This window comes from Maylandia zebra, linkage group LG19, assembly GCF_041146795.1.
Source record: "Maylandia zebra isolate NMK-2024a linkage group LG19, Mzebra_GT3a, whole genome shotgun sequence".
Classification (NCBI taxonomy): domain Eukaryota; kingdom Metazoa; phylum Chordata; class Actinopteri; order Cichliformes; family Cichlidae; genus Maylandia; species Maylandia zebra.
The window spans coordinates 23,325,330-23,352,790 of NC_135185.1; the positions used below are offsets into that span (position 1 = coordinate 23,325,330).

Genomic DNA, 27,461 nt, shown 5'->3' on the forward strand with positions numbered 1-27,461 from the left:
ACTAAAGTTTCAAGACAAAGGGTTGAAAATATATAAAGCAGTTTATGCCACAGGTTATAAACACAGCGTGCAAATGCACTACCCTAGATTTTATGGGCTTTAACAACAAGCCCGCTCTGGTTTACTCATACATATAATAGTGGCTGTTGCCATGGTTTTGTTGCTTCGTTAAGCAACATGTTAAGCATACACAATGTTATGTTATAGAGCTGAAAGTTGGTTTTGGTGTTTAGACAAAGGAAAGCTAGAGAGCTTTATTTAGGATGCTGTGATTCACTGTGCTTTTCCCGCAATGACGGCCGCTCTTTGATTTACATCTGGACCCACAGAGTTTGAGCAGATGCTGAAAGCTATAGTGGATACATCATTCACCAAATAATCCATCACTGACAGAGGACATCGATGACCAGACGATAGACCAGAAAAAGCTGAAGGAAGTAATTAAGTAGTGTTATACTCAAGTAACTAAATCTACAAACCTTTTAAAAAGTTCACCTAAAAATGTAGTGATGAAATAAGGCATTAGTTAAGATAATTTAGCGTCTTTGCTTTTTTGAGAAAATCAAATCCCTAATCTAAAAAAATTAGGGATAAATACATTTCTGGTATTCAAATTAATAGTGTTCCAGTTAGTTTTTGCATTATGTGGAGTAATAGATAAAATCATGGCAAAAAGAAAGGTTTTACTTGTCAGTATAGTACGTTATTTTTTAAAAATCACCTGGTCTTTACTGAGTTTTAAAATTAGGCAAATAAACATCCCAGAACGTTCGTCTCAATTTCAGACTGTGTAAGGTGAAGTTATTATGTAGAAAAGTTGGCACTTCTGTAATATTTTTTTTTAAATATCTTTATTTAACACATTGGCTTTAGACTGAAATAAAACTGCTCAAGTGAAATTTGATTTATACCACATTTTAAAAAGCATATTGCTTTCCAAGACCAATAAGCAGACTTTGATAACACAATAGAAGCTACTGTTTGCTGAAAACGTCACGTTAACAACTAAATGAAAAGGAAAATTGGACACTACAACCCAAATTAATGATTTAAAAAAACACTTTTTATGTGTGCGTTTATTTATTTATTTATTTTTTGTCTGAGTACATGTTGTACTCTTTGAGAATTCTTTGCGTTTTTTTAGATGCAAAGTGATGCTTGGTCACTCTTGAAATACTCTCAAGTATGGGTATGTGTTGGTGCATGCGACCACAAACTGCAGAGATTTTGTGCTGTTTCACATCAGCAGAGAATTGGGTCGTGAAAGACTTAATGAAAGCTTTGAAATAACCTTCTCTCGATGCCTGCGGAGATGTTCGATCTGTAGAAATAGAATTGTAATTCTATGCTTAAGTACAATATACCCCTAATTTGTCAGTGCTCTGATTGGAGCTTTGATTGCTAAATATAAGTTTATGATAGGTCACTGGGTTTTTTTTCTGCTGTAGCGCTGTGGAGACTTTTCAGTCGATTAAATGAGGTCTTTTGAGGTGAGTATTGTATTTCATTCTCCCCTTGGGATTTTATTGTGTGGGTTACAGTAAGTTCAGTCCTTGATAGCACAGGCAGAGTGTTTCAGACTCCAAGAGACGATATTGGGGCTGTTGGGACAATTTTAACTGCTTGGCCTATCTGTTGTGGTGAAGGGAGTGTTTATATGTAGGGGAGGATTGGTGCTAACTGTCTAATTATGTATGGCCTTACGTTTCAGCGTTCCCAGGGTACAGTAACAGTAACTTGATGTAGCACGTGCTCTGTAATCAGTAATGTCAAAGACCACATAAGGCACACTCTCACAGATAAATCTTTAATTTGGTGCAGTATGCACGTCCCCTCTTTTGTTGAGGGCTTTAATTATGTTTCTTTCACACAGTAAAGGCCATTTTTGTGGGACTAAATTGATCACCTCCAGCTTGTTCAGCTTATATGTGATAAAGTTAATTTATATGACTCAGTTTTTAACAATAAAGCAGTTGGCCCAAACTGCAGTTTCTCGCCAGCTTTTAGAGTACTCAGCAGATCCTTTTGCCTCTGTTCCCAGAGCGCCAAACTGGCCACACATGAAAGTTGATAGACCTGGATGTGAGACACGAGCTTCTAAATTCCACAAACCAGGTGGAAGGGCACAGCTTGACCCCATGAGCTGAGTACTTAACTCTCCACCTGAAGTTCTCTCATTAGAAAAGAGCAGTGTAAACACATGCAGCTGCCAAACAGCTTACACTTTCCAAACCCAACTCTCATTCTTCATCCAAAATTGAGCCATTAGGCTCGCAAAGTGCACATCATTAAGTTAATGCCAATTAAGTTGTTTCGGAATTTATCTATTTATGGCTGACTTCAGGTTAATGAAAGAAGTGTTTGAAAAGGCTTTCTGTTTATTTGAAAGTGGGGTGGGAAGGTGGATTGAAAGATATCTTTATGTTTTTATCTTGTCTTTGTTGATTTACATTTATGTTATAGGGGCAAAGCAGTTTAAAGCAGACCATGAAACTGATTTGCTGAAGTGTTTAACCAAATGTTTTACTCGTTTATATGTTATTTTTTATTTGCAGCAATATCCACAAGCAAGGCTTCAAAGTATTATTAATAGTTTTGATGCATGAAATGACAGTTTGCACCATGAGAGCCAGACCATCCCCTCAGCAGCTGGTGGAGACCAAAACGAGAGCTTAAAGAAATTCTGGAGAATTACTTATCTCCAAGCTCTTCTTTTGATCTTATCAGTTTTCTGTCAGGATAATCCCACGGTGCTTCCATATTATTGAGGTCCAGGCCCTGGGGAGGCCAGTCCTGACTGATAATGTTCCACTGCGTGTTTTCTGTCTAAGTATGTTTGTACTGCATTGGCAGTGTGCTTGGGAGCGTTGTCTGTAGAAGCTGTTGCCAATCAGACGCTTTCCACACGGTTTTACATTGTGGAAGAAAGCCTGATGCTCCTTTTCTGCATTAATTTTCCCATCTATCTGTCAAGAAACTGGCTGAATGCAGAGCTAAACCATGACAGAGTCTCCACTGTGTTTTACAGATGGCTGTGACGCTCACTATTGCACGTGTCTGACCTCATCCGTAGATGTCGATGACAATGTCAAATTTCAATTCGTCACTGCATAAGACTTGTTTCGCCCTGATTTTCAGTCCAGTTCTTATTAAATTTGTAATACCTCGGCCTTTTCACCCTCTTTCCATTCATTAAAAATGGCTTCTTGACAGCCACTCTCCAAACCATTTCTGATGAAGCTTCAGTAGGTGGATCAATTGAAAAGCCAGATGTATCTCTCACATCCCGTGTCAAGAAAAGGCCTATTTCTAAGTGATGACTTTCAGACACTGTTCAGTGTCTTGAGATTTTTTTAAGGTCACACTGCATTCAATGCTGAGATAAGTTTTCGGCTAATAGCTCTTTTGGAATCACCTTGTTGCTGCAAAAACTGTTTTATGTCTATCAAACTATATCATCATTGGGATTTTTCAGACTCAACTAGAGAAATGGGAATACAAACAAAAGAAAACAACAACAACAAAAGAAACAAATAAAAAAAAATAAAAACATTCATCTGAAAATGGTCATTGGAAACAAAATAAGAAGAAATGAGGAATGGTTCAAGACATAGTACTGCATATTTGCTCTGTATCACCTGGTTGTATAAAGAACAAAATATTTGTTTACATTTTACATGGTGGTTTGCTTTAGTTAATGGTGGGCGTATAAAAGTGGGTGAGCTTAAATTGCTTATGGACTCAAAAGTATGCATGCAGAATGCAGGTGTTTGATATATAAAACACATTCAGTTCTTCCCCATTTTCCCTAAAATAATAATTATAATGATGATAATAAACTCACTGTTCCCTCTCAATTTTTGTACCCCTGCAAAATATTGGTGCAGTCCCTTTACCAGTTGCTTATATTTTTATTTAGTTCTTAGATAAACTAATTATCTTGAGGCAAATAGCTCAGAGTTTAGCAGCAAACATGATTATTATGAAAGTTATTAACAAAATTGAGATATATCATAGCTCCCTTATAAAAATACTTAAATGCTGAGTGAGGTAAAGAGAAACAGCATGGACCTTGTAAACTCTCTATATGACACAGTATGATGCATATAACCCATGCCTTGGAGCAGCAGGGCAGGGTGGGTGCTTGTGGTCACTGTCTCTGCTCTCAGTGTCTCCAGTGGGCCCCCCTGCACATTTAACCCAGTGGCTTTCTGCCAAACCCCCAAGGTAGCACGCAATGAAAATGAGAGTGTTGCCTTAGGAGTTAAAAAAAGTTATGCTTTGATCATCCTCTTTGGCTGTTTATTCCCATGCTTGTTCAGCTATATCTACAGAATTAGTATTGCTGGTTAAAATGGGACTTTAAGTGCAATCGTTTAGGTTTTCTGCTACCTTACCATTATTGCTACCAAAAAGGTTGCAAATTGAGATTCTCCTTGTCTCTTGTCAACCACCAAGCCTGAAAAATACGTCATAAGGGACATGATACAGTAATTTGTGGTTTTGGCTATAAATATGATGCATGATACATAGAGAAACACAGTATATTCATTTTCCCCAGAGGCTTTGTTAAGTGAGGTACCTGCTGCAATTTTCATAACTTTAAATATATAATGTTCCACAGAGTCTCTTTTTAGAGGTGTTGCCAAAATGAGGAGTACACAGAGATATCGTCATAACTTTTAAGGTAATTAACAACTAAGTTTCTTAAATACTGAAGTAATTAAGAAAATAGATAGCTGGATAAACAATTCACTTCATTTCAGCTTTTTATTATATAGCAACATATTACAACAACAGTTGTTTCCATCAATCCATCCATTTTATTCCACTTATCCTTCAGGGATCAACCTGTCAGCTGCCATTTCAATCATATATATTTAGTTGTATTATTTATTGTATTATTTAATTTAGTTTAGTTACTGTTCTTACTGTCTTGGAGCAACTGTGGCCACATAATTTCCTCAGGGATTAATAAAGTATTCTGATTTTGGTTCATAGGGTGTGAGACAGGGTGCACCCTAGACAGGAGGCCAATCTGACAAAGGGCTCAGTTGCCTCAAGGCGCTTTAAAGTGTAAGGTAAATGTATAACCCTACTATAATACAGAGAAATCCCCGGCAATCAGAAGACCCCCCTATGAGCAAGCACTTGGCAACAGTAGGAAGGAAAAACCCCTTAAAAGTAAGAGACCCCCAGCAGAACCAGGCTCAGCGTAGGGCAGCCAACTGCCATGACTGGTTTGGGGTGAGGGGCGGACAAGTAACTAATTTAGTATTAAGACAACAGCTTAATCTTTTTATTGTCATTTATGTAAGTTTCTACCGAGATCACTCAAAGAAATTATTAGTCTTAGGAAGCAAATACAGAACTTATCAAATAAATAGATCAGCATTTATCACGGCATACAGAGATAAATGCAGAAGTAATGCTCCTATGTTCCAATGCCAAACTGCAATGCAGTTCAGCACGATAAAAGGCTAAACTCTTTTCTAGTCATGTTAGCAGAGCTTAAAACTGATCATGTGTTTGGCTAGTTGAGTGTCTGGAGCATCAGCCTAGTGGATAATCAAAACGCCCCCCAAAAAGTACTTTATTCTGAAACGATGGATTTCATACTCCTACAAGGTTACACAGCAGCAAAGTTTGGCTCCTACCAAAAAAGAACAAAGTGGGAGGCCCCGCTGCACAAATGAGACAGAGGGTAAGTAAATCAGTCTCTAGGTCGAGACAGAGATGCCTCACAGGTCCTTAACTGGCAGTTTCATTAAATGGTACCCATTATGGCACAATTGTGTTGGTGTGCAGAGTGGTTGATATTGTTGTGTGAAAACCTTTGGCAGTTTCCCCTTCTTTTGAGATACATTGAGACTATGATTAAACTCAAACAGAATGGTGCACCAGATGCTCCGCTAGCAGAATTTATTGCGTCTTTAATCAGCAGTTTTTGGCGTGACGACTTCTGAAAATGGGCCTGTGTATGTCTGCGCAAATTCTTAAATGGTTTATGAAGAACGATCTCTTTAATTACTGTCAGTTTCAACATTTCTGATTAATATTTATGTCATATGCTACATTTTTTGCGTGACCTCAAACTTCGTGTGTGAGGACAGACATTTTTTAAAGGGTTTTTTTTGTCACCTTAACATAGGATTCTCATATAGCAAGGGGGCAAAACAATGTCAAGTATATTTTTAATTTTCTAAAAACAGTGTTGGAGAGAAAAAGTCCAAAACAATGTACACAGCTACATGCAAAAATCCAGACATCAGACAGTTCTTTTCCTCCTTAAATTTAGAAAAGCAAAAGCAGAAAATGTTCCTGTTTTCCTCTCTCGTGCTGACTTTGTGGTGACATGGATATTTATAATGGGAGACCAACGTCTGGATGCCTACCACTCTTTCCTCCATAACTGCTGATGTTTGCATCCAATCCATTCCTCTTTTATGTAAAATGATCATCAGTGCCATCCTGGACGATCCAGGCTTGCACCAAATTGGAAATATTACAATAATTTAACTCATTTTAATGCACAAAATGTTCTTTCTGCAGCCTTAGTTTATGTGGAAGAAGACGTATTCATACTTGTACCTGTGTATTTTTACCTTGTGGTTACTTATGGCTATTGGTCAACACAATCAAAGTGGGAAAAACATTTTTTGAGGTACAGCATCACCACAAGTGCTCAAAACAGCATTAACGGTCCCTGAGGATATCCGTGAGAAGGAAAGAAGTGGACGTAATCACGGGCCCAGATCCACCCAGTGGTTACTGGTCATCAGCACAACCCAAAGATCAGCCAATGACATGGAAGCAGCCCTCCCTGTCTGTCTATATAAGCTGAGAGGAACAAGTAAGAATCAAGGGAGGGGGGACACTCATATCTTTCAGCTGTCCATCCAAGATTGCTTATGATATAAAACTAAATGCGCAGATTGTTAAAATTATAAGGAGCCGATAGAGGAGATGTGGCAATTTTCCTGCATCCACATGAAAGCAAGAAGTTAAAAATACAGTTTTTTGGGGTCTTGTGAGTCACGTCATTTTTATAAGAGCCTGAAGTTAAATATATCCATCCAGGGTGACACTTTTCAAGTTAAAGCTTAAGTCAAGTGTATTATTCGTGTAGCCTTTAATCCTAGCTACGCTCCCAAAACGCTTCTTAAGACCAACATTGTGGAACATCAAATGAACTTTAAGACCTGCAGTGAGAACAACGAAATCCCCCCCACCCCCCTCCCCATTTATCTGTACTACAATTAGTCACTCAGCTCCAGCTGAAACCTTAAGCAGTCCAACCACATGCCCGAGTTAGTGCTGCTGCTTTAGGCGTCTCCTGAGCGCTTATCTCAAAATGCATCAGAATAAAGAAATTGCTATGGTTAGCCTTAATGACAAAATTACAGCACAAACAGACAAATACTTTATGACTTTAATGATATATGTTTAAGTGTTCAGATGATTTCCATGCTGTACATGTGGACGCACTGGAGTTTGTGTGATAGTTTTTGGAAGCTCTCTAATGATACAGGAATGATGCTGGGGAAAAAATATTCTATAGATGGTGCAGACATGTCATTTGCTTGCTCGTAAAATTAGTTTATTAAATTAAAGTGACTCAAAACTTTGACCACAGTGTTTACGTTCCAGTTTTAAACCTGCAATTGTGATTTCTATTTCAGGGTGTAATAAACGTTTATTAATGCTTGTGCTGAATAAAAAAAGTCTCTCACGTGCAGCCTCTCGGTTGTTGACTGTCTATTTCCAGCTCTGTGTACACAAATATACACAGTGGAAACCATGATGGCAGGGATGTATATATACAGCAGTGGAGGACGGCCATATTCCTTCTGGTCATCAGGGTGACCACAGGTGGTTTCCATGTAAAATACCACTGTCTGATCAGTGAATATACACCCCTGAGGGTTTTTCTCAACTGACTTTATTGCTCTTGATGTCTACAATCTGTCTAAAAATGGTTGCCTGCAAAAACTGCATTGCTTGTTCTTTTCCAGTTTGAATCCCTTTGTTTAAACATTTTTTTTTAAATCTTAGTAGCAAAGTTGTCCTTGACTTTGATTCTGGTAGAGTCTGGCTCTATGATCAGACCAATCATCAGGTTGGAAGCAGAAATGTAAAAAATGAATGAGATTCTTAAAAGTCCTGTGAGAAAAAAAAGTCTGTTGTTATAATGCAGAGTAGCCCATGCAGCTTATGTGCACCACCTCACCTCGCAGGTTACGGACAAAGTGTGGTTCTGTAAGTTCTCTCTGGCAAACTCTACATTTCTGCTCCTTGTCCACTCTGAACTTTGTTTTTGAGACCTGCATCTGCAGACGAGAGAGTAAAAGTGCAACAGGGCTCATAAAGAAAAAGGAGAAATTCAGTGTTCACTGCAGTAAAAATGTGAACTGTATCATTAAACTCACCCAAGTGACCTTGTGCCTCAGGAGTTCCGCCTGGGCCAAAGCCTGTTGCAATCTCACCATCTGCCTCTGGTGGAAGGTTTCCCTGAGGGATACGACTAAAAACTGAGAGACCAGTTGAACAGACCAGGACTCAGGAAGGAGCTGGAGTACCTTCTCCAGTGCAAAAACATGAGGTTGGCTGTTAAGAAGATCCACAGCTGCGCCTGTGAGATCCTTGGAGCTCAGGTAGATTTGGAGAAGAGTGAGCAGGAGGACCTCCCTGAATTGTGAGTCCTGGTCCTGGGCTGCCCTGCAGCAGTAGGCCTCTGCAGCCTGGAGGTCTTTCTCCTCATGTACAAGCATCTGCAGTGCTTGGTAGTGTTCACCAGACCTACCAAGGAGAATGGCCTTTTCTGGGTGTAGGGTTGTTGACTTTACTCTGTCTGCAATGAGTTAAAAATCATGACGTTTACTTTAACTTGCTGCTAATTCCACAATGATTTATTTTAATACGCAAACTAATTCACACACCATACACTGTGGAGATGTTATAGAATTTGGACTCCCATAGCAGCTGCTGCAGCTTCCCTCTGGTCACCCTCACTCTTTCATCTTCCTTTTGCAGCATCTGAGTAACATATGCCAGGGCCAGACAGTTGTGATGGCTCTCTTCCTGGGGGCAGATTACATCAATCATGTCTGCGCATTTAATTTAGGTTATTAGATTAAGGAGCTGTTGGTGTACCCACCTCGCTATTTAAATCATGGATTAAGTACTCAAGATAGAAAATCAATGCCAGTGGAAACGTCTCCAAGAATGTGAGGACATCTTGTGTTTCAAATTGACCATCTGGTGGGCGCTTGATGAAAATCTGCACACCTGTCTTTATCAAATAAAGTAAAATGTATTTAATCACTACAAATTGGTTTATAAGGCAATTTCTACAAAAAAGGTGGTGCCATTTAGAGCTGTTGACGTATACAGTCACAGATACATTTATATTCCAATAATCTTATGGGATTTATCGGCATTTAAAACAAGAATTTAAACATAAAAAAACCTCTGGCTCTGCCACTGACTTTATGTTTGACAAATTGCTACCATATGAGCACAAAGTGGCCCTTGGTTTTTCAATCATATCTGCCACACCCGTCATCAACTTCAGTTTCTTTAAAACAAGACGATGACAGCCAAAATGATCAGCTCAAGGCTTCAAAACAGGAGTACATAAATCACTGGTTGATGTCCACATATACAGTATATGGTTTATGTAGACCAGAGACAGATTAAAGGGAAAAAAAACACCTCACTGTTTCTTAGTAAAGCATGGGAGTGGGACCATGAATCACTTTAGCAGCTTTAATGCACTTTACCATTTATTTATTTAGCATTTCTCAGACTCTGATGGAGGGATGGAATATGATTCTTTCTAAAGATAACCCCTCATTTGGTGTTTTGATGATAGTGGTTCAATGCACTACCAAACCTTAAAGGTCACTGCAGGTGATTCAGACAGTTTCATATGTATTTAACCATTGAGTGACTCTACTGCAGATGAGGGTATCAACGTCCTGGAAGAAGCCATTCCACCAATCAGACAAAGCAATTCAGATTTTCCTTTAATTTGTCACTTTTCTATGTCTGCAATACATAGTTGTATTGTACAACTCTGCCCTCTGCAGTTTGGTAGTGAGTGTGAAAAATGAAAAAGGCACCTCTTGGTTTCTTTGTAAAGTCCAATCTGCAAATGCCCACACGGTGTCTTTGTCTCTGAGCTGACTGAGAGTCGCCACGATGTGTCCATATACATCTGAGCAGGAAGAATCTTTACACAAGCCATCTGTAATCTTCACCCAAGTCTGGAAGAATACAACCAGTTAAAATACACTGCTTTCATACATCAAGTTTGTGTGAACATATGTGATGTTTTTTTGGATTGGGGGGGGGGGTGTACCTTTACTGCATCAGTGTGCAGCCCGTGGCTTTCGTAGAGGGAACCTAAAGCAAAAAATCTGTAAAAGACAAAGAAAAAAAGAAAAGAAGTCAAAACGATTCTCAAAAAGTAAATTATCTGAAATAAATAATCTAAAATCAAAAGCATGGTTGTGTCCTAAGCAAAATATTCAGATTTATAGGTGTGATTTCAGATCATTTGTATAACTAATAATGATTCATTTTCACCTGTGGTGTTGCTCCAGAACAGGGACACAGAGGTCCAGACTACACTTACTGGGAAAAGCAACAAGCTGTTGGAGTTTTTCATCATCGTTCATTTCTACATACAGTCTCAGGAGGGTGCTGTCCACTTCCTTACTGCACTTCAGGCCTCTCTCTGTCCCCCTTACTGCTCTGAGAAAATCTCCCAGGAAGGCCAGGTAATGATGAAATTTGTTTCTGTCCTCCTTCTTGAGCACCTGGAGATCTCTGCCCTTGTTTATTTGATCAAGATGAGATTGAAAGTCCTCGCTGAGACACATATCCGGGTAGAGGCGGATGATTTCTCTCGGGTCCAGCTCACCTTTACTGTTCAAGTGGGTAATAAGTATACATTTTTACATATGGAAGAAGCAGAAAGTACACATCTTTAAAGCAGTGTTCTGAGATTTATTTAGCATGTATTTTGGAGTGTTTTGTTATGGGAGAGGGAGTTTGGTCTCACATGAATAGATCTTTGGCTTGGGAAAAACCCTCCTGGTAAAAATGAGCAAATCCAGCCAGGCAAGTGATGGCCTTCTGTAGCTCCTGCGAGGGGAAAATAGTCTTATTTTTAAACCAGGCACATATTGTATGAGCATATTTAACGCACCAATATGTGAACTGAAATAACTGAGGCAGAAGACACTGTGACTCTCTTGAGGCTAAAATGTTACACTTCAAGAAAAACAAGTAGCAGAAAAATGGGAAATGTCTATGATTCATGATTGTGTTAATTAGCCTCTTCATCTTTAACCTGTAAGCTGAGATGTGGCACAGATTACGCTAAAAGTCAAACGCCATCTGCTGCCTTCAGTTGCATTCATCGATATCGAATATACCTGCGTATACTCTCTGTAAGGTAACAAGTCTATGCTTTGACAGTCTGATCAATGGTAAATTCAAACCATATTATGCATTGCTAGTTGGGTTTGTAATGCATGAATCTGAAAGTCAATATGATTGTACAAAGCAGCCGGAGCTACAGCAGCACACAAGCAGGCAGCAAAAGTAAAAGATTTGGAGGCTACCTGATAACGCCAAAGCTATATTTTAAAATCAGTGTGATGTGAGTTTGCATCCTTCAGTGTGCCTATAAATTCTGTTTCACCTTGTATGAGTCAAGTGGATGACGGCTTTGAGCCCCTTCCAGCAGCAATAAGGCCTCCTCAACCCTTTGGTGCCTTACAAGTGCCTGGATCTGCTCTTCGAATGGCACCAGGCTCAGGCTGAAAATGTCTCTCTCTGTGAACACTAACACACCATCTGAGGGGACATTTGCTTTTGGTTTTTAGAAACTCTCAGAAGGCGCAAGAACGACTGACTATATCTGAGCAAACTGAGACAAACATGACTACGTCTTTTAAAAACAAAAGCAGGCTCTTTGCGATTAATCTGACCTGGATCAGATGAGAAACTGATGTCGCTGGATTTACCTGAAGTGGAAAGTAGACCCCTTGCTCCAGTGAGACTCACAGTCTGTTTGCGTTGCTGATCCAACATGCTGTAAACAGACAACAGTTCGGGCTGCAGGCTTAGGACGTAAGGGAAACATGCCCCGGCTGCCAGCACCTCCTGAGGCCACTGAAGGGGAGGGCGCTGGCATATCCCTGTCTTCATCACAAACATGCCTGAGGGATGAGAATGGAGAAATGATATCTTGGCAAAATAAATATCCTCTGGCTAGATGGATTAATGACTTATGAGTGATATGAAATGAGCTGTTTTAGAAGCTAAGCATAATGGCACATGAATGTAAAGCCTGTTGGATATTTTGGCAGCTCTTACCTAAAAATTCGGGCCCATTCAAGAGGAATTCTCCTTCTCCCAGTGAGGTAACGATAACATGCTGCCTGCTGTGATTATGAGGAAAGAGCTCCTCACAGTTGCCAGTCTGAATATCACAGAGGAGGTACCTGTCACTGGTGGCAAGACACAGAGTTGCACCATCCACCGCCAAGGCCACAGGGTCTTGGAGCACAGAGACTTCCTTTACAACCTCCCACCTGTCCACTCCCACCACATGGATCCGGAGCACTTTCCTGCGGCTGGAAGACGTCACCATCTGCACACATGTCCCCTCCGATGCGAGCAATGAGTCGCACACCTCAAACAAAGACACATGCTGGATCTTCTTCAGAGCAGGAACAGGCTCTAAGGAAAACATGTTGAGGGCAGTAACGCTCCGGTCCCACAGGACCAGCAGATGGTTGAAAAGTGGGACTGCCCTCAGTTGATTTACAGAGTTGCTTGAGCCTAGTTTTCTTGCCCTACCTTCTCTGATTTTGGTCAGGCCAGGGCTCTTGTCTCCATTTGTGCTGCTTGTCAGAATGAGGTGTTGGACTGTTGCATCTTTAGTCCCTATGTAAACATTTTGGTCATAGCACTCAAGGCACTGGATGCAGGATTTGTCCTCTTTCGAGACTGCTCGTTTTTCATATATGTGAGCTTGTCTGAAGGCACTAAAAGCCATTGCAAAAAAGTATTAATGTTGAATAATGGGATGCAGTTCAAGCAGAAGAAAAAGGAGTTCTTTCAAAAGTCACTGATATATGCTTAAATCAGAGCTAAACACAGTAAGATGTTCCTACCTCTCTGTTGTCCAACCTTCCTCTAATTCCTCTACAAGTTTATGAAGTGTAAAAAAGTTACAACTCCCCCCATGTGACTATATCCTGACAGGAAATCTATGTCAGCATTTTTTACCGCTCATCCTGCCATGTGAGGACACTTACACAACTCATCCAACAGCCTCACCAAGAAAACCAACTTTTACAAGTTCATGGTGAAGAAGATGGATATTTTTGAGGTGGCCACAGTTACGGCTTCTTGTGTTCTTGGTATGCGCGTAGGGCTGAAGCGGTCACTTTGGTCAGTGGATAATGGACAAGCAGAAGCGATCTGCTGATCGTGGTTTGTTTGAGTTTGTTTACAATGTCCGTGAGATGGGTGTGATGAGGTCAAGAGGCAACAGAAACACAGCAAGGGGAATTGTTTTATAGTGATGATTGCCCCAAGGATGACTAAGAGAAGACACTGTGGTCATAAAAACAGAAAAAAAACCTACCACCGCAGCTATATCTGTTACAGTGAACTTTGTGCCCTCTGTCCTCACTATGGAATTTGAGTTAAATATACAAAAGGCCCGGAGCAGATTAAGTTATGATGAGATGAACAAAAGCAGTACTAAAAAAGATCTATATGGCAAGACATATTTCACCTGAGGCAAATCCAAAAATCATGCATCATTTATTGTTTCTTTAGTGTGGATACGTTTATATCTAGGCACAACAGATGTACAATAAACTGCATCAGACAGCTAATGATTGCTTTGTCATCAAGAAAAACATACATGCCAGATTAACTTTAAAATCTGTGTGTGGGTGTGTGTGAGTGACATACAAGAGATAATGTCTTCTTTTTAAAAAAAAAAAAAACACACTAAAATAATGACACTTGAAGGCTTTTTATGTGCAAGGCATTCTTGTGCGAGACTTTCGTAGATCCACAGTATTTCTATCAGACAGCAGGCGTTGTTGTCATTTGGGTAGAGCTGTGATCCTGGCATGTAAAGGTCATTTGTCCCTCCCGCAGTCAGTGCACAAAATGTTGTCACGCTGGGTGAGGAAGCCACGCCCCACCAGTGACACAGAGCACTGCATGCAGGTGAAACACTCACTGTGCCACTGGCGTTCCTCAAAGGAGATGTACTTGGCTCCTGCCAGACCTGCATGCATCAGAGAGCCATGCATTTATGTCAATGTAAAATCATCACCTTGTGTTGCTAACACTCCCTCGACAACACAAACTTAAAAGCTTAAATGTGAGTAGAATGAAAACTCACTAGTAATGGGCTTGGTGCAGCCCACACACTTCTTTGCGTATAGGTTGCTGAAGCACTCCAGGCAGTAGGGGTAATTTTCTCTGGTGGTGAAGCGCTGGCCTGACAGCTGCTTTCTGCATCCAATGCACAGAAAACACTCGCGGTGCCAGGGCTTCTCTTGGTAGGTCACCCCACCTGTTGTGATGGCCTAGAAGAAGCACAAGCAAGAGAAATAGAGCGCTTAGCAAAAAGAGACATACAGTGCTATTCCCATTTCTTCTCTTTATTCTCCTCCCTGCAGTGTGACTAACACAAAAATGCCAGAGTCAGGGGGATTTACTGTAGCACTCAATACACGTAATCCACTCAGCTGTAACCCTACCTTCTTACAAGCGGAGCACTGGTATGCAAACTGCTTCTCGAAGCAGGCCACACAGAAGTAACCGGTGTCTTTAGGGATGAAGGACTTGGTTCCTATTGGCTGCTGGCAGCGGTGACACAGGAAGCAGGTCTCATGCCAGCTGTTCCCCTTGTATTCCATTTTGCGGGAACCTGGCACACGGGACGAGAGCAGCTTAGTCAGCATATGGTCCCTCTATGACAGAAACACACCGCGGCCCAAAGCTGGCCTGCTTTGTCTGCAGGGAGGGGATGATGCAACTGAAATAATCTTGGAAAGAATTTTAGGCAAAGGAAGAAATTCTAGTCTTTTGAACTCTTTTTTTCCCCCAATAAGAAATAAATGTGTGTAATAAATGTGTGTAATAAAAACTTGTTGAATTTAGATTTTCCCAGGCATATCTTTTTGTTCATTGTAGCTTCAAAGTCGATACTTTAAGAGGTTTCACCAATTCATTGCTGCCTTATCCTTAAATTTTAGCCATAACCTCTGAATATATATTTAACACTATATTATGATCTAGCTTTCAGGTGACATTATCCAGTACCATCATCACTGCATGTACCTGGCATGATGGTTTTCTTGCAGGTGGTACACTTGGAGGAGTAATCCTGTGCATGGCACTCAGTGCAGAGCAACAAATCATCCTTGGCGGCAAAGGCCTTTTCCACTAGAGAGCGGCTGCACTTGCCACACTTGAAGCACTGCTCGTGCCAGTGACGATCCTTATAGGAGAGATCCTGCAAATATTTTGCATGTGATTATTATTGATGTTCTGTAAGGCTAATGGTTCATTTAACAGCTCTAAAACTGAAATCCTTCCACATTTCTCATCTACAGACTCAAACCACTAACCTCACATTCTCATCTCGCACTACACTATTCTCACTGTCTACACTGTTGCTTCCTTACCTTGCAGTTACAGCCGATTGGTAAGGAGCATGCCTCGCAGTTGTTAGCGAACAAGTTCTCGTAGCACTTAGTGCAGTACTGCGTGTCATCTTTCATTATGTACTTCTTCCCCAGCAGGGAGTCTTTGCAGTAATGGCAGTCTAAACGCTCGCTGGTGGGCATCTTATTTGCTTTTCTTAGCTGCAGGTCAAAGAGAGCAGAAGGATAAAAAAATGAACAATAAGGAAGAACAGGAGAGATAGGGAAAAGTAATAATAGTCCAGGCAATTTATCCTCTTTCTCATCAAGCAAGTAAAGAGGACAAGCAATTTCCCCTTCTTTCAAAAATAATTTAAAGGGGAAAAAAACAACAGTGTTGTATTAAAGAGTTCTCTACCTCAGTTGATTCAGGGTGAGGATGAGACTGAAGCCAGAGACTGCAGAGGCACAGGGATGGGGCAGGGATGAAAAGGGGTCAGGCAGGATTATGGGGTATCCACTAGGGGGGCTCTTCTATAAATACAGGCCCTCTTATTAGCAGTGATCTCCGGGGAGAATGGGCATACTTCACTGCATCGTTCTGCACCTTTTAAGGGAGTTGATGGTGTGCTGATCTCTAAGCCTTTGGACTGATTTATTCTTTGTTGTCTCATCCCCCGAATGCAAAAAAGCAGAGATTTGCAACTTTAGCACAAGAAGATTACTGTTGGGAAACATGACTGACCACCATATAAATAATGTAAGGCTTCCAAATCAGTTTCACATGTATACAGACAGTACATTAAAAGAGAAGATTTGAGCTTGAAAATGTTAAATCTTTTCTACACACTATTATCAGCTTGGACAGTGGTACCACAGCAGAGATAGTTAGTCATTTGGATGCTGTAACATGTCTGGACACACTTGTGGCCTTTGTCAGTGCCTCCTACACACACAAGCAGTTGCAGATGGCTTATGAGAAGTAGGTGCCAGCAGCTTTGTGACTGCCAGGTACTGAACTATATTGCCAGGACCTCTCAGTGGCTATTGAGAGCACCTTGGCAGCACTTCAGAAGGGTGAAGCTGCGTGCTTGTGGGCCTTCAATCCATCCCCAGCAAAATAAGAGAGGAGGAGCAGTAATGACAGTTTAAATGGTGACCATCCTGCTAATAGCGATACTCTTGTTACTCCTCTCGTTCTTTCCTACCCGTTTAAACATTTAAATTCACCTACGTCTTTGATTGACGGTTGACTAATTGTATTTGAATCATGGAACATATGCTCCGATCAGTTTTCCAAAGGATCAGGGGAGCAGACATCTTCATAAAAATAGCCTGGGAAGACCACCAGCCCGACCCACTGGTTTAATCCCTCACACACACACACACACACACACACACACACACACACACACACACACACACACACACACACACAGGAAGGTCAGTGACAGTGATGAGGCTGACAGGAATGCAGTTTTGTGTAGATGAACTCTATTCCCCTTTGTCTTCTCCCTACATTAACTCCAGTAGCACTCCTTGTGAAGAAATTCATCTAGAATTACACTCTGGTACTAAATCCATTTTGGGATCAGCAGATGATGCTGGTACATGGTTTTGCAGTGTATGTAGGCGGTATCTACAAACCTCTGAGGGATAATGTAACACCATGCTATTTTTTTTTACCTACGCTATATGTGTTATGTTAGGCTTTAAGCACAAAATATCAATTTCATGTCAGTAATTCAGGCAGGTTTTTTGTAATACATTTAAATATGTATATATATTTCTGATTTCAAGTCATAGCATCCTTCAGGTTCTTCTTAATTCTAAGCAGATCCACTGGATTACACCAAATTGTCTGGTGCTCTGGATTAAGTTATCACTGTATTGAATCCTTGTCTCCCGCTGCTCTTCATACAGTAGCAGTGGCTGCAAATCAAAAAGCCACACAAAATGTAAACAAACCAAGCAACCCAACTGTAGGACCAGTGCGGCCACTGCCTTGCGAAAGCTTCTAATCTTTGTTGCATTGCTTCTCTGTATGTCTGTCGTCATGTGACACGCAGGCAGGGAGGAGGTGACCTATATTCTCCACCAAACAAAAACTCTTACTCCTCTCCCTGAGTGTGTTGCCATAATACGAAAACCATGAGAAATAAATTGCATGTCAACCGCCAGTGTTATTCATTGGATATTAAAGCGGAGATTATTGTTTATTGCAGCTCTATCTGATAATCTGTGCAGGCATGGTTGTGATTTTATTATCGTGGCTTTGATTTGTATCTGATGGGAAGCAGGTGCTGGTTGTTGTCTCTTGGATTATTAACTTCTAGAGCAGACAGCGCCAACTCTGCCAAGCAAAGAGCTTGCTGATCTTGCATATTCCTTTTTGCCCGCATAATCCTCTGAAGTCAGCAAGTGGGCAACTGCCAACAGATTTCTTATGTGGCCTGTCAAGCCCCAATAAATAGGCCTTTATTTGACCTGGACTCAGGTGTCCTCTTATCTTAATGTATTCAGGCTTTACAATAATCAAATGATCGCAGAGAAGAAGAGAAGCATTTACTTTGGTGGCTCCTTTGAGGTGGTGACTTGTTGTAGACTGAGACAGATCAACACGACACAGTTGCATCTCTCTGAAGCACAAAAGCCTCACTGCACCAAAGCTGACAGCTGGTTGGCATGGTGATGACAGCATAAGTGGGATCCATTAGATTGAGATGAGGAGCTGCCCCAGTAGTTAATAAGTGGACTCACAGAAAGCTGCCCTTTGAGCAGGCCTCTGTGCTTTTCTGCCATGTGGAGAGTCTGCTTTCAACACAATATTTCTAACTGAACAGGATAGCCACACTGGGGGGTCGCTGGGGGGAGGAAGATACAATCTACTAAGTCTACAATCTCACAAAACATTACACCCCTTCAGGGAGGCCCCGTGAATGCCGGGGTAATGCCTTCACCAACTCTGCTCCTCAATCCACACTCTAGTTCTCACCAAAGTGAGTCATGGTATGAGCAAGTGACAAGATGTGCTACAGAGCCAGAAATCTGATCGCATTACTAAAGAGGAGACAGAATTGTCACCTCTTAGGCATGTAGAGCCGGAGACTTTGTAGAAGAAGGACTTTGATACAACCCACTGAAATGTTCTCTGGTGACTTGCCTTATTTTGTGGTATTTGGATCAGCTGTAGGTAAAGTTAGCGTTTCACTTCGAATGACAGTGTAGTGCTGAATGTTAGAATTTTTGTAGGCATTTGGAAGTATTTAAATTCTAACATGCCTTCTAGAAAGCTTCTCTTCTTTCTTCTGTGTTCGGCAACACCGTCCTGTAATGGTAGCTTCATGCTTACTGAAAGACAAGCAGTGAAGCATAAATAAACAAGTGTAATGTAAACATGCTTCAGATTCTTAGACAATTATAAAAAAAAAACCCACACACTCATTAGTGTGGTAGGAATTTAAATGTTTAAAAAAATAGCTGGTGGGAAATTTTGGAACTAATTAGGTTAATTGGCAACACATCAGTGTTGGTTTTGGGTGTTGGTATTGGGTATCTTAGAGAGGCATAGTTTTTCAAAAGTGGGCAGAGGTTCACCAGTCTACAAAAAACTACATCTAACATAACAGTTATCGTCTAGACTGCATAATATCATCAAAATATTCTGGGAGAATCTTATGGAGAAATTCTCAGATTAAACATTTTCAGTTTTCTGTGTTTTATACAGTGAAAAATGTGGATTTGTGAGATTTCCTAATCACTATATTCTGTTTTTATTTACAGTTTAGGCAGCTTCCTTTTTTGGAAATGGGGTTGTTAAAAAAAAAAAAACTAGGATAGAGGCTAGAAGGAAGATGAAAGGAAATGCAAAGTGCAAAGTGAGTGATAATTACCTCCAGGTTCATCGGTACAAGTCATCTCTGATATGACCATTGTGAAATGTTCTGTATTGTGTGCAACAGAGCAAATGTGAAATCTACAGTTAGGGACAGTGACCCTTGTCTGTGGCACGGACAATCTCCCCACCACCGTCTGAACTTTCACATTAATCCCCAATTGACATGGATGGATTATTTCTGCCACTGATCTCAGCAACACCCATGTTGACCTGTGGCGTTGAGTGGAGGTACTTGACAAAACTGTGTCATCTCTGCGTGGTGTATTGGATGACTGGAAATACCAAAGTACCAGTGAGGATATGGGGTAACTAACAACAGCCGGAAGATTGATTTGTAACCACCACAACACTCTCTCGTCCCTCTCATCAATCAGTTATCAAGGCTTTTGGATGGCTATTTATACCGCCGCCTGCATTACATGGCAATGTAGAACAGTGTGGGCATTGAGTGTGGAAATGACATTTGATATAGATGCAAGAATGCACATTAGGCAGCATCCTGCAAAATATTTCAAGCCAATTCTCATTTTTAACTTGAAAAATGAGAATGTTGACATAATATTTATAAGACAAATTTAAAGGAATAGTTAGGAAATAAGCTTATTTGCTTTCCTGCCAAGATGCAACTGATACAAATGTCATGTCTGTGTAAACGCTATGACACTACGGCAGCAGCTGTTTAGCCTAGCTTAGCTTAGCTTAGCATAGTTACAGGGGAAACAGCTGTATGGGGATTAAACAGGTATTTGTTTAACCCCATTTAAAATGGTTGTGCTGCTTTTATAGAGCTCAGCTTCACTACAAGAGTTTGTTTGTTTTCAATTTTTATGCTAAGTTATGCTGGCTAGCTGGGTTTATAACAATAATAATAATAATAATAATGTATACTTTATTAATCCCTTAGGGAAATTATTCCTCTGCATTTAACCCATTCACTCAGTGAAGCAGTGGGCAGCCACCAATCCAGCGCCCAGGGAGCAGTGTGTAGGTACCTTGCTCATATAGAAGTGGATTTCCAAATGTGTAAAAGCAAGCATTATGTTTTTTTCCAGATAGTTTTAGCATAATCCAGCCATCCTTTGTCATGTAATACATTATGAACGAGCATCATTGGAAAAAAGAAGAAAAAATCATTAGTTTGTCCAAATCTTTATTTTCTTTTTGACACTATCAGACATATACAGTAAAACACAGCAGCTGGCAAGATACAACGATGGCGAAAAAAAATTAACTGACTTCTAATGGATTATTTCAGTGAACTGGCCTCAAATGGTACCTTCTGGAGAAACAACATCCCACCTAACCCCTAAAACTACAGCGTTTTTTTTTAGGGAAACCAGGTCATATATCATCTAGAGAATTACTCTCCGGTGCAGCAGCGATCCACGAACAAATTTAAACAGGAGGATAGACAAGCTAAAGCTCCTTTTCTTTGTTTTTGTGCAAAAAAAAAAAAAAAAAAAAAAAAAGCAAAGAGAGAGAACATGAAGGAGACAGAAGACACCCAAAAAACAGATAAAAAACCAATTCCTGTTTCAGTTCACTACATTGTTTGAATGCAGGGTCCACTATGACATTTGGAACCATACTCCATAAGAAAACAACTGTTTTTATTCTATTTTGCATCAGTGGACACATCAAGGATGAGGTGTAACGCTATATTTTAAAAAAATAAATAAATAAAATAATCGAGAATCACATTTTCCATATGCAGACACTTACTCCCAAACAACACTGTGGTATGATGATTATACAACAACATAGATAACCTTGCAGCAAGCATGAAAACAGATCACATCTTTCACTGTTTTCTTCACATGGGAGCCAATTTCATTAGATCTTAGTTAATACTTACTTTACCCATATGTCAAAGTCTGCCCGAAACCATGAAACAATATCAGTCTATATATCTGAAGTCATAAAGTGGGATGAGAGTGCATCACTCAAATAAATAGCCTAATCAAGTCGATATACTATGTGCTCATTAAATGCTCTTTCTGCTTAATGCAGTCAGTCAGAAATGACAAATTTGTGTGGGAGTTTCATATTGCAGTACAATGGCTCTGTGCTGTGCTATCATCATCATCCACATGGTATCCAAAACACTGTGACAAAAATACAAGAGACAATAAACAATTCACAGCAATATTAATTAGCAACCTCCCTCTCACATAACAGTGACACCTTCTGTCAGATACCACCAGGGTAAAGATCTCCAATTCAAATCTACAAATGCATAATGACCATCTGTCTGATGGTGCGTGCCTGGAGAGGTTGGAAATCCGAATTTTAGAGTTCCCAGTCGGAATTTGAATCTGGAACACCTCCTCAAGTGGAATTTCCCTCTCAGATAGTTGGAGCAGCCCGTGTAGACCGAAACTAAGGGTCCATGATGGCTGCATTAAATGTACACAGTAGTAAAATTTTAAACTTTTAATCTGTACTGCCACTATTGTATATTTGCGACTTACTAAATAAGCCATGAATGTCTTTTTTAAGCACAAAAAGCAATTATTATGTTATATTGCCTGTGATACCTGAATGACTCTACCTTGCTATGGACAAAAACAAATGCTGTTTTTCGTACACACTAACTTGGGAGTGAAGTCACTCCTGATTTCGCATTAGTGTAAGTATGTAAAGATAAATAACAGTTTGATTAGCATTGCAAATGAAAACTACATATTTTCAAAAAGACTCAGTAAGTACATGACCCTGTTAAACCCCTTTCAGATTGGACTTTTGTAAACAATGCATAGGTGAATTCATCATTAGTACACACTAGCTCTGCCTTCAACAATATAACAAGGTCCACGTAGACCTTCAAATCTCTGGTTAACCCAGTACCACTTATCAAGGCTATTGAATGCCTTGTATTCTTTGTGCCTTTGCAAGTAATCACAAGCCAGGCATGTGTGCTCTGCCCAAAAATAGGCCTTCTTTACTTTAAAGTGTTGCCGCCACTCAAAGTACCTGAGGTACATTTCCTCATTTTTGTCCAGGAGCAGCAGGTAATCAGCCAATTCCTTGGGCGAGCTGAAGTCGTCAACATGAATGAAGGAGTCTCGTGGTTCTCATAGTTCTCATAGTTCTTCCTGGGTGGGCCAAACACCACTGGCACTGTCCCCACATTGAGTGGGTTGTAAAGTTTCTCTGTAATATAATCTTTGTGGATGGAGTTCTCAAACGCCAGATAGAATTTGCAACTGGTGATGGTGGGGAAGTAGTCTTGGTCAGAGATGTATTTCCCGAAGGCCTGTCCATATGCATGAACCTCAATGTGTTTGTGCAGTTCATTATAATATTTCACCCGTATGTGTTGCTGGTTCCAGTTGTTTACAATCCAGCAAATCAGCTTGTTTTTGCTGGGTGGTACAAAATCCTCTTCCCCTTCTGCTGCTACGATGGACCCATAAGGCACTACAATGTCAGCATCTCGATTGAGCGTCAGATTAAACAGGTTCTCTATCCCAGGCAGCTGGGACGAATGTGTCGGTGACTCAAAGTTCATCCATATCCACTTCTGGAACGACGGTCGCTTGAACGGTGGCAGATTGGACAGGTCAGGGCTAATGTCACAGTGATGGATGATGACCCCATCAGACTTTATGTAGTGCTTCCTGTCTGCTGTGATGAAGAAGCCATCAATGTTAAAGAGAGAGCTGCCGAGGCATGGGTCGTACGTTTGTCCGAAGGGCCAGAGCCAGATCAGCACAGTGGTCACGTTTTTATTGCTCTTGGTGGAGAAGAGGTTCTTGACCCAGTCTGTGGATACTGTTGACTCTACAGGACCTGATAACCAGCTTGTAGAGGGTTTACCATACATCCAAAAAAACAGAGTCACAAAGCATCCCAGTATAAAAGTACCAAGCAGAAGGAATTGCAGGATTCTGTAAAAAGTTGTAGATGCCATATTATGTCCTAAAAAGAGAAAACCAAAGAGAAAGAACATGATCTCATGGACAGCAGGACACAACATCAAGATTAACCATCATATCATATTAAGGTTTTACATATTACCTTACTTAGACTTAGACTTAGATCCTCCCATCGGGCGACAAGAGAACGCCATTGAACTCGGTCTATCGCGGCAGTTGTTGCTTCATCCCATGACAGTTCGACTGAACGTAAATCTTCAAGGAAAATCCTCCTCCGTGTTATTTTAGGTCTTCCTCGCCGTCTCTTTCCATTCTTCGGGTTCCACAGAACTGCAACACGGGCAGGTCTCGGGTCCGGTAGCCGAAGGATGTGACCAGCAAATCTGAACCGACGCTTGGTGACTTGGACATGGAGCGGCTCTACTCCCGCACGGCAATATACTTCTTCATTGGTAACGCGATCCCGATATGTGATCTTGAGACATTATTACATATTACCAACATGTAATAATGTCTGCTGGACCTCTGACTCTGAACAGAATCGATGGCTTTAAACACTTAGTGGTATGAATATCATAAATAAAAATGTGAAGCCTTTTACGCACTATCACAATACAAACCTGGTGGACACAAAGCACTTTGATGACTCTTCCCACACTGCGTAATCTCACCTTATTTGGCTACAGGTATGCTATCAACCCTGTTTGACAGATACGCTATCGAACTGGTTTCCCAGTTTCTTGGATTCCTCCTTTTTTTCTCTTGGGATGTATCTACTTTCCACAATAAACACGCCCGTTTCACTTAGTTGTAGAGTGCCTCTAAGTGAGCGCACTTTCTTCACACAAGGTTTGATTTCTCTAGCTTCCAAAAGTTTTGATAGCATTTTATGGTGAAATATTGTCAATAGTAGAAATATAATTGACCTGACTTATGACTTATGTAGTGACCTTCCACCCTGTTTTCACTGCAAATCCAAAACTAGCCCATTCTTTTCATTAGTGATGTGTGGATCGATCCTGAAATATTGATTCCTCCAATACCAGTCATTTATGTTCTAGAATCGATTCTCACATTAAAATATCGATATTTTAGTAATTTAGGGTAAATCTGTAGTTTATCATTAACAGGAACACAGTGGAAAGGAACTATAACATTCGGATTGTCTACATTCGAAGGAACTACTTCTTCTTCCGCCTTTCATAGTCATGTGCGAAATACGGCTGTATAAATGTGTGGCAGCCCTTGGCGTGCGCACTCATAACAATGGCTGAGCATAATTGGAGTCATGTGTAGACGTATTTTACCTCCACAAACAGCTGAGACGTGGTTTGCGATACATGTGGCAAAAAAGTGAGGTGTTGCCGCAACACCACTGACCTTGTCAAACACTTCAGAGTAAATCATATCACAGAATATGACGAGCGTATGTTGAGGCGAACTGAAGAGGAGGAGAGGGACAGGTGCTGCTAGGGCGAGACAGACGTCTCTCACGGAGTCCTTTAGTGCTGCAAGCAGGCAAGCAGTTCAAATAGCACAACTTCAGGTTTTTTATTTCTACATGATGAACTCTGCATTATTAAGTGATAAGAACAAGTAATCTGATGTCCTGTAATCATTATGATGCTATAATTTGAGATACCATAAATAAAAGTTTTTGTACAGAGTATCGGTATCGGATCAGTATCGTCGATACCACCCTGAATTTTATTTGGTATCGAATCGGAAAGGAAATCAGTGGTATCGCACATCACTACTTTTCATTCATTCATTTCATGTGTTAATGCTAAACAAGACTTTGTTTATGAAATAAGAGAAATGTGGAAACAATGTGCTTTAGTGCATAGTGTCTGCAGATAATTCCTCAATAATATAGCTGATGGTTGATTCAAACTCAAAATAATTGCAATCACACTTTAACTTTTCCCCACTGGATTAATTATACATGATTTTTCTGATCTTTTTATGATTTCTGAACTGTCAGAATTAGTGTCAAGACAACTACTGTTTGTGATACTTTTTATGAATTGTATGAGTAATGTGTTTATTTATTAATTTATTTATCGTCAATCTTAGGAAAGCAGGGAAGGGCCTCAGCCAGTTGTTGCATTTTAAAATGCAATGTGTTAACTGTCTAAACTGTCAGAATGTGCTGTTTTTGCACTTATAAAGATATTTATATAATACATACAGTACATACATATATAGACACATTTATATATCCATAACTACTGCGGTATTAATTTAGTGACTGAAAGATTGGGCACTTTTTGTGCAGCAAATATATGTTGTTGTGTTTGGAGTATACCTTTTAAAGCATATAAGTATTAAAATGTATCACACTGAGGTGATACACTAATATTAGTGGCAGACAACTGCATCGAATCTCTAAAGCAAGCATGTTGACTGTGACTGATGCTCCTAGGACTTTTAATCGTTCTGATTCCATACATGAGAGGATTGCCTTTAGTTGCAAGTGCAAAGCTCTGGTTCTCTCTACTATAATGCCTCACCTCACCCCAGATTTATTTTTAGACTTTAGAGGTTTTATTTGATTTAGTGCTTAGTTCTGATAAAATAATTATAGTGTGTGATTTTAATATCCATTTAGATGCTGAAAATGACAGCCTCAACTCTGCATTTAATCTGTTATTAGATGAATTGGCTTCTCTTTATCTGATCATTTTTATTAACATCTAAATTTTACAATAATAGATTTCCCTAAGGTGAGAAATAAATTTCATTAGTAGATGTCGTTCTGAAAGTGCTGTGACTAAGTTGAAGGATATAATTCCTCCACTTTTATCTTCTTCAATGCCATGTGCCAACACAGTGCAGAGCAGCTACCTAAACTCTCGAAAGTCACTGTACTCCCTGGTTTAACTGTCAAAGGTTCACCTTAAAGTAGATAAGCTGGAGTCAAATTGGCATGTCAGTAGTTTAGAAGACCTGGAAAAGAGCTTTTTGCCCCTTTTTTTTTTAAAAAAGGAAAAAAAACCCTCTAGTTCTCTTTTCAGCACTGACAAAAATTCAGAGCTCTATGAATTTATTCACAAATAAAAATTCAACCATTAGAGAAAAATTACTAGTAACCATCTCACAGACTCATCATTACGTACAGCTGCTTTAAACACTATTAATATTTTTTGGACTCTTGCACTCTGATTAATTCTTCTGAGTTAACTTCAATAACTACAAATGCTTTAATCCCAAATGTCACCTATCTCTAATAATAGGCTACATCCATTAAGGTGCCAGTAATTAAACCATTACTTAAAAAGCCATCACAACCCACCTGCATGGACTGCTCTTTAAACTTCCCTTTTCTCTAACATTCCTGAAAGAATAGTTATTAAACAGCTAACTGATCATTTTCAGAGGAACGGTTTATTTGTTTTCTCTGTAATATTTTACGTCACAATAAAAAGCCCCTTGAGGCACCTTGGGGTTGTGTTTTGACGCTGTATGAATTGAAATCTTATTAAAATTTTAGAACAGACCCCCCACATATTTCTTTTATATTTATTTAGAACAGAATACAAACACATACATTATTGGTGCGCAGTTTGAGTGCTCTTTTGCTCACTTGCCCTTGCGTCACATCTAAAATACACCTGTCACTGACAATTCAAGTTTAAATTTTGACTACACTTTTTGTATAGAAACATGTGACAGTGAAGTTAAATAGTGGGCATTAAGGCCAGTTTTGAGATCCTTTCCCAGGCCCCTTAACGCCCACTCACATCCTGGGCCATTTGACCTCAGGAAATCACATGATAGGGTGGGGCTAGGTTTCACTGCGGGTTCACCCGAAACCTTGGCTGTATCCCAATTCAGGGTCTGCAGCCTTAAAGTACGCAGCCTCAACGATCCTCAAGGGCCGCGTACTCAAAGACCGCTAAGGCCGGAAGTGCGAGGCTTGTGAAATGGGACGGTCTAGCCTCCGTTGCGCTGCCCAGGTTGCCTAGCAACCATGATACTAACAGCTGA

At 40.2% G+C, this 27,461-nt stretch overlaps 2 protein-coding genes and 1 pseudogene across 2 annotated transcripts; all 3 read right to left on the reverse strand.

Moving 5' to 3' along the window:
* Nucleotides 1-7,418: 7,418 nt before the first annotated feature.
* On the reverse strand, nt 7,419-13,208 carry si:ch211-266g18.9 (transforming growth factor-beta receptor-associated protein 1). The gene is made up of 11 exons (XM_004540861.3): nt 12,391-13,208; nt 12,039-12,233; nt 11,714-11,868; nt 11,069-11,151; nt 10,591-10,932; nt 10,364-10,421; nt 10,125-10,268; nt 9,158-9,292; nt 8,940-9,081; nt 8,430-8,851; nt 7,419-8,330 (listed from the first exon to the last, which is right to left on the reverse strand). Exons 1-11 carry the CDS (start codon nt 13,073-13,075, stop codon nt 8,187-8,189), a joined length of 2,505 nt encoding a protein of 834 aa, XP_004540918.3. The 5' UTR covers nt 13,076-13,208; the 3' UTR covers nt 7,419-8,186.
* An 834-nt stretch (nt 13,209-14,042) lies between these two features.
* On the reverse strand, nt 14,043-16,208 carry fhl5 (four and a half LIM domains 5). The gene is made up of 6 exons (XM_004540331.4): nt 16,114-16,208; nt 15,738-15,917; nt 15,391-15,565; nt 14,808-14,977; nt 14,447-14,633; nt 14,043-14,329 (listed from the first exon to the last, which is right to left on the reverse strand). The coding sequence occupies exons 2-6, from the start codon at nt 15,897-15,899 to the stop codon at nt 14,178-14,180; spliced, it is 846 nt and encodes a 281-aa protein (XP_004540388.1). The 5' UTR covers nt 15,900-15,917; nt 16,114-16,208; the 3' UTR covers nt 14,043-14,177.
* Nucleotides 16,209-22,364: 6,156 nt separating this feature from the next.
* LOC101468248 (4-galactosyl-N-acetylglucosaminide 3-alpha-L-fucosyltransferase 9-like) lies at nt 22,365-23,506 on the reverse strand (annotated as a pseudogene).
* Nucleotides 23,507-27,461: the final 3,955 nt, after the last annotated feature.

Coding starts and splice junctions, on each gene's coding strand:
- si:ch211-266g18.9 (XM_004540861.3), bottom strand. CDS start 13,075: ATGGCTTTTAGTGCCTTCAGACAAGCTCACATATATGAAAAACGAGCA. Junction 10,422..10,590: donor GTTCTGGAGCAACACCACAG/GTGAAAATGAAT, acceptor TGTCTTTTACAG/ATTTTTTGCTTTAGGTTCCC. Junction 8,852..8,939: donor TAACATCTCCACAGTGTATG/GTGTGTGAATTA, acceptor AACTCATTGCAG/ACAGAGTAAAGTCAACAACC.
- fhl5 (XM_004540331.4), bottom strand. CDS start 15,899: ATGCCCACCAGCGAGCGTTTAGACTGCCATTACTGCAAAGACTCCCTG. Junction 15,566..15,737: donor CAATCGGCTGTAACTGCAAG/GTAAGGAAGCAA, acceptor AAATATTTGCAG/GATCTCTCCTATAAGGATCG. Junction 14,330..14,446: donor CTGCACCAAGCCCATTACTA/GTGAGTTTTCAT, acceptor TGATGCATGCAG/GTCTGGCAGGAGCCAAGTAC.